Source organism: Neopelma chrysocephalum, unplaced genomic scaffold (genome assembly GCF_003984885.1).
Source record: "Neopelma chrysocephalum unplaced genomic scaffold, ASM398488v2 Primary Assembly neopelma1_23, whole genome shotgun sequence".
Taxonomy (NCBI): Eukaryota; Metazoa; Chordata; class Aves; order Passeriformes; family Pipridae; genus Neopelma; species Neopelma chrysocephalum.
Window position 1 is genome coordinate 5,532,638 of NW_020897691.1, and position 14,555 is coordinate 5,547,192.

The 14,555-nt window shown below is 37.5% G+C and overlaps 1 protein-coding gene across 1 annotated transcript in view; it reads left to right on the forward strand.

The window, feature by feature from the left end:
* The window catches only part of PCNX2 (pecanex 2), a 160,503-nt gene that overhangs the window by 76,695 nt on the left and 69,253 nt on the right, over positions 1-14,555 (forward strand). Inside the window, exons 18-21 of the mRNA XM_027685374.1 lie at positions 3,100-3,192; positions 3,705-3,855; positions 7,598-7,739; positions 11,195-11,372. Coding sequence (XP_027541175.1) covers positions 3,100-3,192; positions 3,705-3,855; positions 7,598-7,739; positions 11,195-11,372 — 564 coding nt within the window. The remainder of the gene's footprint in view (positions 1-3,099; positions 3,193-3,704; positions 3,856-7,597; positions 7,740-11,194; positions 11,373-14,555) is intronic.

The window sequence follows — 14,555 nt, forward strand, 5'->3', positions numbered from 1 at the left end:
AATGTTGATTTGGGGTTTATTTCTTTCCTAAAGTGTAAAACGGAGAAAAAAAGACAACCAGCTTTTAATCCAAACTATAACAGTCATTATCTCTCACTGCAGAGATTTAAACTGTGAATAAAACTTAATTTTTCCATTTTGGACCAGTTGCAGTGATGGACTCAAACATCATGTTGTAGGGCTATTCAGTATTCAACTCCTAAGCGCCTGGTGGGAATGACATCCAAAATTCTGCTTTAGACAGTTGGGTCTGAAGGCAGGATGGAGAACAGAGTTACATCCGAGGTAGGCACATGCTTTGCAGGAGCCAACTGCCTTCCACAGGAAGGGTGGAAGCCACAGATCCACCCACAGCAGGGTGTAGGTGGATGCCCAAGTCTTTCTCCTGGAAGGTAGCTCTGTGTGCCCCTCAGCCAGAGAGATCACTGCCCAGGGTCAGCCATTTCCTGGGGGGCACTGACCACTATGCAGTGACACAAAACAAAAGGAACCAGGGCTCAGCTTTGTTTTAGAAGGAAAAAAACGTGAATTTTGTGAGAAGTTTGAAAGCCTTGACACATCAAAAGGAGCTCCTGTGGAGACCTGCAAATCAGCAGCTGAGCAGTACATTTATATTTTGAAGCAATTCAGTGCAAGGGCAAAAGGACAAGCCTGGGCACATATGATGCTTTAAACACTTTCGATATTGCCAGAATTGGAATGCAATTGTCAAATTCGGGTTTGAATATCTGAATAATAATAATAATAATAATGTCCTTAAAAACATTTTCTGTATGGGATTGTTAATGTGTTAAAAGTAGTGAGAGCACTATAAAAAGGACAATTACAAAATGAAATATGAAAAAGGTGGGAAATACAAGTCCTGTGCAATATAATCTGTGTAATTAATTCTCTTTTGAATGTAGTGTTTGAAAATATTCTCTTTGGTGATCTAGCACGGCATGGAAAGTTAGGATGCTGCTTCTCCTAAAAATGTCCATTGTTATCACCTCTGCTGATTTTACATCTTAATATTTGATGTCGTTCTTAAAACGGCAGCTTTTTCAGATTGTGAGAGAAATCAGTCATTTTAATAGTAATCCTTTCTGATTGTACAGAAATATGTGACTATGACTGGAGTGTGTTTGTTGTTCTTATAAGCTTGTTTTAGACTGTTGAGTAGTTGGATTCAGCTGTGCAGAAAATGATACTTGATCAAGACTTTTCCTACTATGTATTCACCAAAGGGCTGAAATGGTGCCATATAAATTTAACACAGCTTAACTTTCTCAGATGCTATATTTTAGAAGCTAAATATCTGCAGTAATCTTTAAAAATATCTGGAAAGGTTAAAAAATAACTTCCATTGGTTATAATTTCCTTATTAATTTTTATCAGACCGTGTTTTTTCAGTACGGCTCCACATACTAAAACCATTTGAGTTAGAGATGGATACACAACTTGCTAGTGAGAGAAGGTTTTAACTGAATGGAGAGGATTTGTGGGGACAGGCAGGGATCACAGTTTTGTTCAGGGAGGAGGCGGCTTTTCCTGTGAGCTCCCTCATGTTCTGCTTTTGCTGTTGAATGTGACAGCAAAGGAGCAAGGCTAGCAGGGCTAGGTTTTGAAAAGATGGTCAGGAAGAGTTACAAAGACCTACCTCTGCTCCTACACCTTCCTCATGAACTACGGCATGTAGTCCGTGTAGAGTACAGAGCTGTCTGGAGAAGGCAAAGCTCTGAAAGCAGAGGGAGCACTTTTCTTTTGGAGTTGCGTACATGCTCCTAGAGCCTGGGAAGGCAAAAGACAATGGTGGTGGCTTGAGATTTCAGCGAAACCGGATTGGAGTTTCCTGGGACAAAACGAAAGTACTTCTTGAGCCTGAAGGCTTTTTAGTCCTGCTGCGTTTCAAAGGGCTGCTGCAGTAAGTGGAAGTGCTGATGCTGGTGACCTTTTACTAAGAAGAATCTTTCATAACAGGGAGTGATAGGCAGCCTAAATATAGTGGTTGCTACCAGCTTCCCCTGTAATTCGCAACCCTTCTGTTGTTCACTTGTTCTGCTTGCTTTCTTTTTATCTCCCTTATTCATGGATTTGCCTTCCTATCATTATTTTAGATTTCTTTCTTTTTCTCTGATGAGGTACATGAAGCCTACCTAGACTGCAGCACCAGGAAGTTGGATGAGCTTCTAATTCTAGCAAAACTGTTGCTTTTCACATGTTCTTTCTAGATGTCTTTGAATTAAAGCATAAGTCAGTTTCTAAACCAAGAGCTATAGATTGTTACTCATTTTGTAATATAGCAGCAGTATTGAGTTCTGAACCTAAATGCCCTTCTCATAAATCTGAGACAAGATTTTCATTTGCTCACAAAAACATTTGGGTGACCTCTGAAGTAGAATTCAGAAGACCACACAGATCGCAAGCTATCTTGTTTATTTGTTTACTGAGAATGACATTTTAATCACAAGAAAAATGGGCTGTAAAGGCAATGATATTTTCCAATCTTTAGAAACAAGATTACTCCTACCCTAGTTATAGATCTTTACATAAAGGCGGACGTGATCTTTCATTATCATTCACTGACACTAGAAAAAGGCCTTGTCTAAAATCCATAAAATCTTCCTGAAATTTGACTTTCAATACAGAAAATCAGAGAATGGGACATGTCACTTTAGAACACAGTAAATGTATTAACGTTGTGTCTTGAAAGACATTAATGGAAGAGAAAGGAAATTTGAAGGAATCTTAATACTTGCAAATAGGAAATGGAAGCAGAATTTTCATTTCCAAATATAAAAAAGTTATAATGTAAAAGAGTTATATTCCTTAAGCAGAGTTGGTATTAAAATGTATTGCTTTCCTTTCTCCAGCATTATAACTTTGTTATTTAAAAATATAGTGCAAAATTAGGTGTGAAGAATTAAAATATGATTACTTCAACAAACCTTGAGTGTGAAGAAATAATTTTCCAAAGCAGAGTGGAGAAAATACTTTTGTATTAGGGAGTGCTGATTAGCCTTATCACAATGCAGAGTGTAAGTAATTGAGAACAAAGTAATTTACTTTGGTTAGAATAGTATTGGCTTACTAATTTTGTATAAAATATTATTTTCACAGAAAGAAATCTTGAAATCGGATCTCATTGTTTGCACAGCAGCTGCTGTTCTGTCATTTGCTGTCAGTGCCAGTACTGTATTTCTATCATTAAGGGTGTGTATCTGTCTTTTTTTTTTTCCCCTTAAGGTATATTATCATTTTTATGCAAAATCACAGGGTGCTTAACTGGAAAGAATAGAGCTTGTGGGAAGATAAGTTAGTGAAAATGTATTTACTGGTCATTATAACTCTTATATGTGCAAGGCTGTTAGTTTATGGATATTTGTATTAATTTCAGTATTACTTACTTGATGTGTCTTTTCTCTGAGTATCCACAGCTCTTAAGATACAGAACCCAGGGGACAGAATGAACAAGCCTGTTCTTTTGCCTTTTTTTCCTTCAGTTATGGAGGAAAAAATTGGTTAACTGTGTGTGCAAAATACATACGTAAAAATCCGTATTCACCTGTGAAGTCAGAATTTGAACATAGGAATAAATACTAACTGTACAAAAATACAATCATGGAAGCTGTTAAAAAATATTTAAAAAATATATATAAAATATATATATAAAAATGTTGTTTGCAAATTATAACTATGTTTCATTTTTTTCTACTTTGGCCCAGCCATTTCTCAGCATTGTCCTGTTTGCTTTGGCATGGACCGTGGGATTTGTAACACATTACCTACTTCCTCAGCTTCGCAAGCATCACCCCTGGTTGTGGATCTCCCATCCCATACTTAAAAGCAAAGAACACCAGCAGCGGGAAGTGAGAGGTTTGTAATAAAGTCTTTTCTAAACAATGATGCAATGACTTTCAGCTTGTTTTGGTTTGCAGGAAAAAAAAATACAGAGGGAAAAAAACAGGGAGAATAAATTATGGTTTTACTTTTGAATAGCATACATAGCCAGTCATTTTCATTTTTTTCACCCAATCACCAACAGATCTGTGAACCTGTAAGAGTTGTCTTCTGAGACCTCCGTACAGAAGGACTGAGGCTGGGCAGACATATCTGGAGACTGTCTAGTCCAATGCCCCTGCTCAGAGCAGGGTCAGCTAGAGCAGATTGCTCAGGGCTGTGTCCACTTTTTAGTATTATCAAGCATGGAGACTCCACAACCTTTATGGACAACCTGTAATAGCATTCTATCATCCTTACACTAAGAAAGGTTGCTTTGACTTGCAGGGTTTTTTTTTTAGTTTTGGATGCTTTTTTGTTTTAATACCCCATCAGGTATTAATAAGATGCTCCCTGATGCTTTTCTTCTCCAGGTTAAGCAATCCCAGCTCTCTCACTCTCTCCATATATGTCAAATGCTCCTGCCCCTTAATCATTTTACCAGCCCTTTGTGATCTTTCCTGAGCCACTGTCTGATCTGCTTTTTGTTTTTGCATTGCAGTACTGTTACTTGCTGTGTTGCTTAATATGTTACAGTTCATCTCTTGGCATTTTGAGTAATTTAAAAACATAAAAGATTGGCGAAATTGAGGCAGATTTTTTTTCTACTTTCTGACATACCAGCAAGGGTAGTGCAACTTAGAGTTCTGTTTCCAATTGTAACACTTGTAGAGAAACAATACAGCTGAAAGAAACGGTGACATTTTCTTTAAAATCTGTTCTTGCTGTTGTCTGTTAGCTTCAGTGGGTAGTGCCCTGATACATGCGAATATCAGTCAATATTTTAGGATGTCGAGATCTGATTTCCTGTTCTGATACAGTTATTTCTAGAAGCAGGCAGTGTGCTTTGAGAAGCACAGCTTCCCCACTGTGCCCCAGCTCTCATCTTGCCTTTGCTACCAGCCAAAAGCTTGCTTGTCATTTCTTGATAGATCCCGTGCCTTAATAATTCTCAATATATGTTTCTGAAGTGTTTGAAGACAGCATTGTCAGAACACGGTCTGCTGAGGGGCTGTGGTCTGTTCTTCAACTAGACAACAAAAGAGTTCAGATGACTCTCTGCAAAACCATACATTAAGGATTTAAATCTTTCTTATTTTAAAAAGTCATGTATTTCAAAATGATTCCTTTCCAAACAAGGATTGGGTATGAAAAAAGTACCCAAGAGACTTGATTGAAGATTGCCTTTTAACTTTTCCTCCAATACGCCTAGGTGAGTGTAATAGAAATATAAATCTTTTTAAGCATCTTGCCCAACTGAAAGCAGTGTTCAGGACTTCCTGTCCATGATAACCAGTAATTCTGATAAACACCCAAGTTTTATTGTTTGTTTCATCACTTAATCATAAAAGACTACTGTAGGGTTTCTTTGCCTTGTCCTGATTAAGTCTGTCTTCATTTGTCAGAAAACATTGTTTTCCTAAATGCGGTGATTCAGCTTTTGAAAAGGTTGAAGGTAGAGACCTGCGGGACTGATCTCCACAGATGGGTTTCCTTCTGTTTTGAGATCCAGCTGCATTTCTCATGCTACCTGCTGTGGGCAGTAGGCTTTTTTCCTTCTTTTGCAGTCCTCATTTATATATGGTCCATTCCTGCACTTTGGGGCTTAAGAATTATTACAGTGTAGCTGGTGTTGTGTAACAACAAGAGTGAAAACAAGAGTAAAAAAATATATATTTCAGTCCCTTAGGCTGCTGCAGACGTGCAGAGGTTTTTATCATGTTCTGAGATGAGACAGGTTGAGGAAAAGATAATCCCTTTGATAGATATGTCTGACAGGCTGTCTTCTTTCTTTTGCCCTGTAATAAAAATGTAGGAACTGAACTTAAATGTTACTTGTTTGTATAGAAAGAGAAGCTTGGAAAAAGGATAGTAATATCCCATAGAGGTCAGGAGCGGACAATGAAAGGACAAGTACACAAAACAAGATGTCTGTGAGGAGCTCTTGCTGCACAGAATTTAATTTTTCAGCTTTCTATTTTTTTGACAAGGGTAGTGCTATGGGGGAGACAAATTACTGCTTCCAATTAGACGAGCAACTGGTAATGACAGTTCCACAAATTTATTCCTGGCTTTGTTTATCATAGACTCTGGATGAGCTGCTCAAACTTTCAGATAATCCATAGAATAGCAATTATTGGACCAGTTCTCATGATGCCCACGTGAGATAACTCATTTATTACTTGTCATTGTTTTGCCTGGCTGCAGGAGGAAAGGCTGAGATCAAGATGTATGAGCTTATGGTATAATAGATGTGTAGAAATTAGTGCAGGACTAAGCGAGGACGAAACCCTGATACACTAGGCTGTTTTTTATTCTCCTTCCTTGCCACTACTGTTTTTATACCACACAGATTCATGGAAACCATTTTCAAATCAGACATGTCTTTCCCTGGAGTTCCTCTGAATGTGAGCTCTTTTTTCTATCTGCATTGTCTGCACAGATCTCATGCAGCTACCTTCTATTTAGTCTGTGTGATATGCATATCTCTTTACTGAAGCTTGAATTCTTACACAGAGCTCAGCTTTGGACATGGATGAAGTTTGTCAGTGAAACTCTGAGAACAATCTGTAGTTCAGGAGGAGGAGGGAGGAATGGATGAGAACAGCTGGGTTCCAAAATGGACATTTTGCTTTGTGTAGGAACTTTTAGGAGGTGGCCTTTAGGTAGTAAGAGGACAAAATATTTTCATGTTAAAGCAAGAAACATATTTTTTTAAGGAAGATTTTTTTGCAAAGACATTACCTCAGCTTAAGGTATTGGCAAAGCATGACTTCAAGATAATTTGGAAGAATTGTTTTTAGATCTTTCTTTTAGAGCCTATCCAATATACGATTGTGCCTACAGAACATAGAAATATGTTGATACAGCATGTCTTCTTTGCCTGTCATTGAGAAGGTGTGTATAGGAGAGTGGGATGTGTATACATAATTGTTTTCATTTCTGCAGGGAAGATTATTGGGGATTCAGTAACTGACATTGTTATTTCTGAATCAATAGCAAGTTCTGCCTTTTTGAATTCACTGTTTTTCCAATAACCTTGTCTAGCTGAGCTCACGTGAGGATAAAGACATTATTTTTGTCTGTACGCAAGTGTTTCTGCACTCAGTTCACCCAAGTTCTCATGGCAGTGGAATTGCATGGAGCATTCAGTTCTTGTTTAATACTCATAATAAGAACTGTGGTATTTTTGTGTATTGAAAAGTCTACTGCAAAAAAAGTTATTCCCTACTGGGGAATGATGTAATCCTGGCAGATACTTTTTACAGTGGCTGTTTAAGTGTTTTGGGAAATATCTATGACAGTTTCTAGCTCCTGATAATTCTTCAGTCTTTAGATCTCAAGGGTTGTTTCATTTTTGAGGTCAGTGATATTTTACAGTCTAATGAACAGTGTTTGACCACTATAAGATGGGGAAGGAGAAGCACAGAGGTCAAATGGGGTTCGTAGGTCATTGACCAGGTCAGTGCCAGAGCTGGAGATGGCCTCTCTAGGGTCATTGCATCACTAAAAGTATGCAGTTAATATAAATATGAGCTAACTCATATCTTCTATGGTATTGCAGTGCAAAAAATGCTCATAATTTGATGACGATTTGTAATCTGAATTTCTATTTCAGATGCTGCTCATTTGATGTGGTTTGAAAGGCTCTATGTGTGGCTACAGTGCTTTGAGAAATACATTTTATATCCAGCTATAATACTGAATGCACTCACGATTGATGCTTTCTCAATTAGTAAATACAAGAAGCTTGGTACACAGTAAGTAGATTGTAACTCAAAGCATATGATTAGTAGAATATTTGGTTTCAGACTGAAGATTGAAAAATGGAATTTGTTTTTAAATAAGCCTATAATCTTGTTGCAGTTTGCTTTCATGCACATTAGTTCAGTATACAATAATAACTGGCTTTGCTGCAAGAAAAAAGCAAAACTACCTTAGCACACGCTAAGACATGACTCCAGTGAGAGACAGTGAAATTAAAAGATTAAAGAGCTATATATAGATACATATGAAACGTCTAAATGTCAATTAAAAAGCAAGACACACTATACCAGGCTGCAGGTGTTTGATGGGCATAAACTCAGTGGGGTAACTGGAATTAATCAGATGATAATGAGAAATCTAGGCTGGATATCAGGAAACATTTCCTATCTGAGGATTTTTAACACTATGCTGTAGTTTCCCAAAGGAGTTATCAGAAGCTTCACCACAAAAGTCTTTTAAGGCAAGACTGAATAAAATATTAAACAGTGTAGAATAGTGGGTAGTCCTGTACTGTTTGAGGAAGGTAAGCATGCAAGTTTTGATGAAGTCTGATGTCTCAGATATTAAGCAGAACTGGTGATGCTGATCCATGGTCTCACAGTATGATCATTGCAGACAGCCTTTTATGGTAAGTATTTTAGTCAGTGACTTGCCTACTGCAGATATTCAGCAGGCTTAGTGACTGCAGTATCCCCAGTGAGCAGAGTTTCTGCAGTCTTTTTATCAGAATGACAGTGATGCAGATGATAAAACAAAGAAACAGCCTTGGAATGTTCCAGTAGCAGGAAAAACTGCTAGGAGGTGTAGGGGAACAGTTCCTCAGTGTTTATAATAATACAGATTCTTAATTTTAAGTATTAGATAAATGAACTTTGATAGAAAAATTGCATGTTAATGGAAATTATTCATCTCTTCTGAGGAGCAACACAGCTTTAGGAACTGCAGAACTATAAGGAAAAGGTGCCCCCTGCTTTTAGGGCCTGAAACTTGGACTAGGGCATTAGTCAAATTTTCTACATATTTCTCCCAGACAACTGCTTTTTCAGAGAGACTCTCACCAGTCACTCATTGATAGCCTCTCTAGTTCCCCATTGACCTTTTACCCCCCAGGCACTTGGAAGATGCTACGACCAAGGTGCTTCAAGAGTTTAGGTGTGTTGTCCAGGGTGAAACTGAGTCCACACTCATCCGTCTCTGTAGGTCTGCAAGGGTGGGAGAATTAAAAGTAATCAAAATGTCATTTGTTACTAGTTAGAAGACGTGACTGAATACATGCACGGAGCAAATATGTAGGGGTTAGGAAGGTGCTATTTTTACATAGTCTTTCCTCCAAGCTAGATTGCACTTTAAAGTATCACCTCCCTCAAGTGTTCAGAAGGAATGAGTCAGACCCCCAGAAGCCTTGAGATTAAAGAAAGTAATTACATTTGTCTGCCTCTGATTGTTTGGCCTGTGGGGGAATACCATGGCAGTCCTTTCCTTCCCCATCCCCCTTGTGTCTGTGTGATCACCTTGGATTTAAAACCTGTGTTTTCTCTTTTTTCTTGTAACTGTGGTCTATCCACAAAGCTCCCAGTAGCCCTTCTCCTCTGGTACTCCTCTTGGATATGCTTTCCCTACAGTTGCCATCTAAACGCCACACACAAAGCATTCATCTTCAGATGCTACCTCTTTCTCAACTCTATAAGCCCATAAGGGATCCTGGATTCTCCTCACTGCTTTCATATACAGTGTAACTGAGGGTTGTACTTTCTGTGCTTTAACGCATAAATACTGATTTCTGTTGTTGGAACATTCCTTATTATTGACCACCCAAGGATCAGATCTCATCATGCTGTAGAAAAGGGAAGACATTCTCCCACTCTGTCAAAAAGTGTCTGAGATGGTACATTTTGCATGATTTGATGTTGGTGTTTTTCTCAAATTGAATATGTTTCTAAAGAAGGTTTGTCTTGCTTTGTGATTTAAACGACTGAAATAGTTTGCTTTTAGAGGAGGCAGAATAGCTCCTTCATCGCCAGGAGTTTGCTTGAACTTTACAGGCCCTGATGTGCTGGTTATAATGGGACCCATGCTGACAAGCTGAAATGCCTGCCCCTGTTACCTGCCACAGAGGTGTCAGAAATGAGCCCCTCCTTCTCATGCTCTCTTACTTTCTCTCTGTTGGGAGTTAAAGCCTCAGGAAATGCATCTTGTGTGGCAGTATTTTTAAGGAGAGATAATGAGCAAATTATTTTCTGTTACCTCTGAGGGCATTATTTAATAGCATGCCATTGTTTTGGTGACATTTTCTACATGTTAACAGGTACAGTGAGAAAAAGTCTTCCTTTTGCTCTATGATCTGTAAGTTTCCATGTGAAAATTCCTCCATGTTGCAAAAATTTTCTTCTTTCTGAAGAATGAGAGATCCACCTGGTTCATATAGGATGGCTGGTATCACACTGGGGTGACTTCTAGTGACTTCAAAATCTATTTAACGTAGTCGCTAGGTTTTCCATTCAGAAATCTGGGGCAAATTGAAAAGAACAGCTTTGACAAGGTGGAAGATAAGGTAAGCTTGGCATTTCATTCCAACGATGAGGTCCCAGTGATCCTTTAGAATGACCTGCACTCGAATAAAGTTGCATCTGCATTATGGGAGATAGACAATAATGAATAAATGCCACATAAAATAAAATAAGCCTGGAAAAGCACAGGCTTATGAACCTTGCTAGAATGATGAAAACCTGTTCAGAGCTTTCTGGTCTGTCAAGTATCAGTCATGGCAACAGGTGTTCTCCTGGTTTGCAGGAAGATGAAGGAGAACCTTCCATGTGCTTTGCAAATACCAGGCCTGTAAGGCATTATACATCGAAGTTCCTGCATTTTACAAGACATAGGTGCAACATGATTTCTTTTCATCTGATGAATTACTGTATAGAGTATTCAACCGTTCAGTCATCAAGCACTTCACATCTATATGTGTTTCTATCCAGAATTTTGGCAGTGCGTAATGAGATAGGAGTAAAATTATAAATTCTGTAATCAAGTGAAATTTCTTGTAAAAGAAAAAAAATGCGTTCAAGATTTTTTTTTCAAATTACAGTAACGTATTAATGAAAGTGCCAGGATATTTCCCAAACTTAGGTTTTATTTTTAAAGGTATATAAAAATGTCTGTTCTAGATTCTTGGGTTTTAGTAGTCAGTACTACTCTTTTTACTACAATGTTTGTTCTTTATTACAGCTTACAAGTGTGTGATAATAAGGGAAAAACACAAAGTTGCATGTAGGTAAAATAAATGTGATGATTTCTGATATTAATCCTATGCTCTTTTAATAAATAAGTTGTGTAGATTTAGATATACATAGCAATCTGAAATACATCTGATACAGATATTTGTATTTTAGAGCTTAATAATTTATTGCCTTGTGACTTGATTAGGTTTTTCTCTCTGCCTTTCTTACAGCTGTGACATTATCCTGATAACAGTTGCCGGGATGAAACTCCTCCGCTCCTCATTCTGTAATCCTATTAATCAGTTTGTTACTCTGAGCTTTACTGTAATCTTCTTCCGATTTGACTACAGAGACATTTCAGAAAATTTCTTGCTGGATTTCTTCATGATGTCCATTGTGTTTCATAAGGCAAGTTTTATAGCTCCTGTAATGTCTTTGGCAAATATATCTTCTCTATGTTACTGTGCTGATCAATATGTGTTAGAATTTTTTGGAAGTAATGTATGCATATATAGATACAGATTGTTGGTACTATAGAGAAAAAAATCTATTACAATGAAAACAAGGTTTTGCAATGTTTTCCATTTACTTTTCGTTCACGTGTTTCTCTGTAAAGTTCAGAATTGTCGTTGTCAAGAGGAGAATCCTCAATGAATTGGAAAGAGCCTCTCGGGTCATTAGTGCAGGACTGCCCTCCAGATCAATCGCCTGGTGTTTTTATCTAGGTTTCCTTTGAATGCCTCTAGTGGTTGACTCAACAACTTCCTTTGGGAAATTATTCCAGTATCTAATCATTCTCATGATAATAAATGTTTTCCTAATGTCAACCTTAACATTTTTCTCTTCCTGTTTTCAGTCTGTTATCCTTGTGATGCTGCCCTTAACCTTAACCTCAGAGCTCCTTTCTCTCTGTTACATTGTTAACTCTTGAAGTGTGCTCTCCTTGAGTTTACTTAAAAAAAGAAAAAAGCCCTTTCTGCATGAGTCAGATCAGATCCTGTCTTAATTTGGAATCTGTGCTGTTTTACTGAAAGAAGCAGGTTTAACTGATACCTTGGTAAAACATGGGAAAATATTGAAGACTTGAAAGTGTTGATCCTGGGTAACTCTGGTGAGGTGTTTGTTTCTATTGTTGTTGTTTGGTGTGTTTTAATTTTTTTGTCAGGCTTGTTTGCTTGGTTTCTTTTTCTAAAATATTCTTACTACGTGTATGAATATGACCCAGCTAACATCACTTATTTTCTGGGAGGAGAAAGACATGGTTTCATATCGATTGCTGCATGTGCTGTGGAGATATTTTAGGCCTTCTGCACAAGGGGCAACAGCTCATACTGCTGTCCATGCCCACCTGGAAATTTCTGACTTCTTAAAGAGAGGTCCAGGTTGTTGGTGTTACATTGGGAGTTCACAGTTGTTCAGGGAAAGAGTGAAGGAGAAATTAGATGCTTTTCCTGGTTTATTTCTGTGCTGCTGTAAGGGAGAAGAAAGAATGAAGCACAACTTGGTGAACTCACTCTTTTCATTGAACTCTTGGACCACACAACAGTAGGAGCTTCACCTGCTTCAAGCCTTCAACCCTCAGACCTGTTGTTTCTCTCTGGTAGGGTGAGGAGGCAAGGGTGGGGGAGGAAGGGCAGAAGAAAAGGAGTAGAAGAGATGATACAAAGCTATACTTTAAGAAGAATCTCCTTCCTGTGATCATAAAGTAGGGTTTAGGGTTAGAGTAATTTTTAAACCTTATCTTGGAGTGAAAGATAACCAGTGAAAGAGATGCAGAGTTTGTTAGCATTATGCCAGTTTTCAGTATTTGTTCAATTACCATGTTCCCTAGAGTAAGGGGTAGATTTGTATCTCCTGAGAAGTTTGTCAGTGATGTGCATCAGTCGACATCCCATGTCTGGATAATGGCTTACTTAGTCCTAGAATTCATTCTCCAAAAACCTCTCTACAGGATCAAAAAATCAGCACACCAAAATTGAAAGTCTCACTATTTTTTAATTCTGACCTTTTGAGCATATAATGAAATACTGCGGTGGATTATTGAATGCTTTTGTAAGAAAGAGATGTAAAGTCTTTTCAATGGGTTTTTTTTAGAATGTTGCTTGGGTAGTTTGAAGCTACTGTTCACAGTAGAAAGACTTTCTACTATTCACAGTAGAAAGACTAGCATTAGCAATAAGAATAAGATAACAAAGGATGCTTATCAAATTGAACAGAGATGTTTGCTAGAATAACTACTGCTCTACTAGACTGAAAATTTATACTACAGACATATTTGGAAAATGTAGTTTTAGCATTGGTCTTCCATCTTCATATCTAATAATATCTGAAATTTTGCAGGTCATTATTTCAGCAAGTGGAATTATCCTTGTTCCATTTAAAAAAATTGAAGTCGAGTGGTTGAATTATTTATATTACGAAAGCACATGCACAGTTACACAATGATCATTAGAGCCAATATGAAAAATAGCATTGCAGATGATAGCAATTAAATTCCTTTTAATTTCAAATCATAAAGGGCATAAGTTTTCTTTACCCTAATTAAGGTTTGAGCTTTAATTAGCTCAGTATTGTGAAACTTCAGTAAAGGATATGATCACTTGAGGATAAAGATGTGTGTTTATTTCATACCACAGACCCTAAGCAAGCTGCATCCGCCTTTGTTCCTAAAAGCTTTATGGGTCTTCACACATTCCGTCTGTAGTTCAGTCATTTTTATATTTGCAACTATTTTAACAAATAAAAACAAAATCTGAAATAGTCTCTCTTATAACCATCACCTTTGGCTATGCAGAATTTATTACACAGTCATGACTAATTTCTGCTTGCACATTGAAAATGTCAATTTACAACCCTCTGAATTAGGGAACACTAGAAGTGCTGTGCCTTAGTCATAGTGATGGTAATTTTTAAGCAAGATTACTCCAAAAAAAATTTGCATGCTCTCAAAGCACAGTGGTAATGTTTTTTTCTTCTACCAGGCTCTGAAGAAGAAAGCATCTAAATTCAATATTCACAACTGCACTAGTGACTCTTGATGCAGATTATATGGAAAAAAACTTTGCTAATAATGTTGAGTAGAGTATTTCTGAATATCTCACTGATTTTGCTTCCCTTGTTTTCCTCGTTGTGATGTTGATTTAACATAATTTAGTCAAATCAGAAGCTCCAAATGAGCCTATTTCTCCCTGAACAAGTTGGGACACAGAAGTCCAAGTTGCTGCTCACAGATTTTTGTCTCTGTCTGCAAATTGCCAAGACACCCACACTGAGATAACACAGAGAACAAGAGTCTATTCAGTTCTATTCCTAAGGATTTTTTTAATCACCTTAGATTTTTTTGTCTTTTTAACGTCTAGGACTTAATAATGTGACACAGTAATTAATTTCTATATTAAAAATGATTAGCTGTTTACATTTTGACAAGTGGCAGAATGTGGAAACTCTAAAAGTTGATTAGGCATATGCAGAGTGCTGTTTTGTCTTTCAAATTGCCTTGGGAAGGGAGCAAGATAAAAATTTAGGAAAGACTTTCTTAATTGTTTTTGAAAATGATTGCAGATTTCAATTCAAGTGGAACAGGACTTCTCC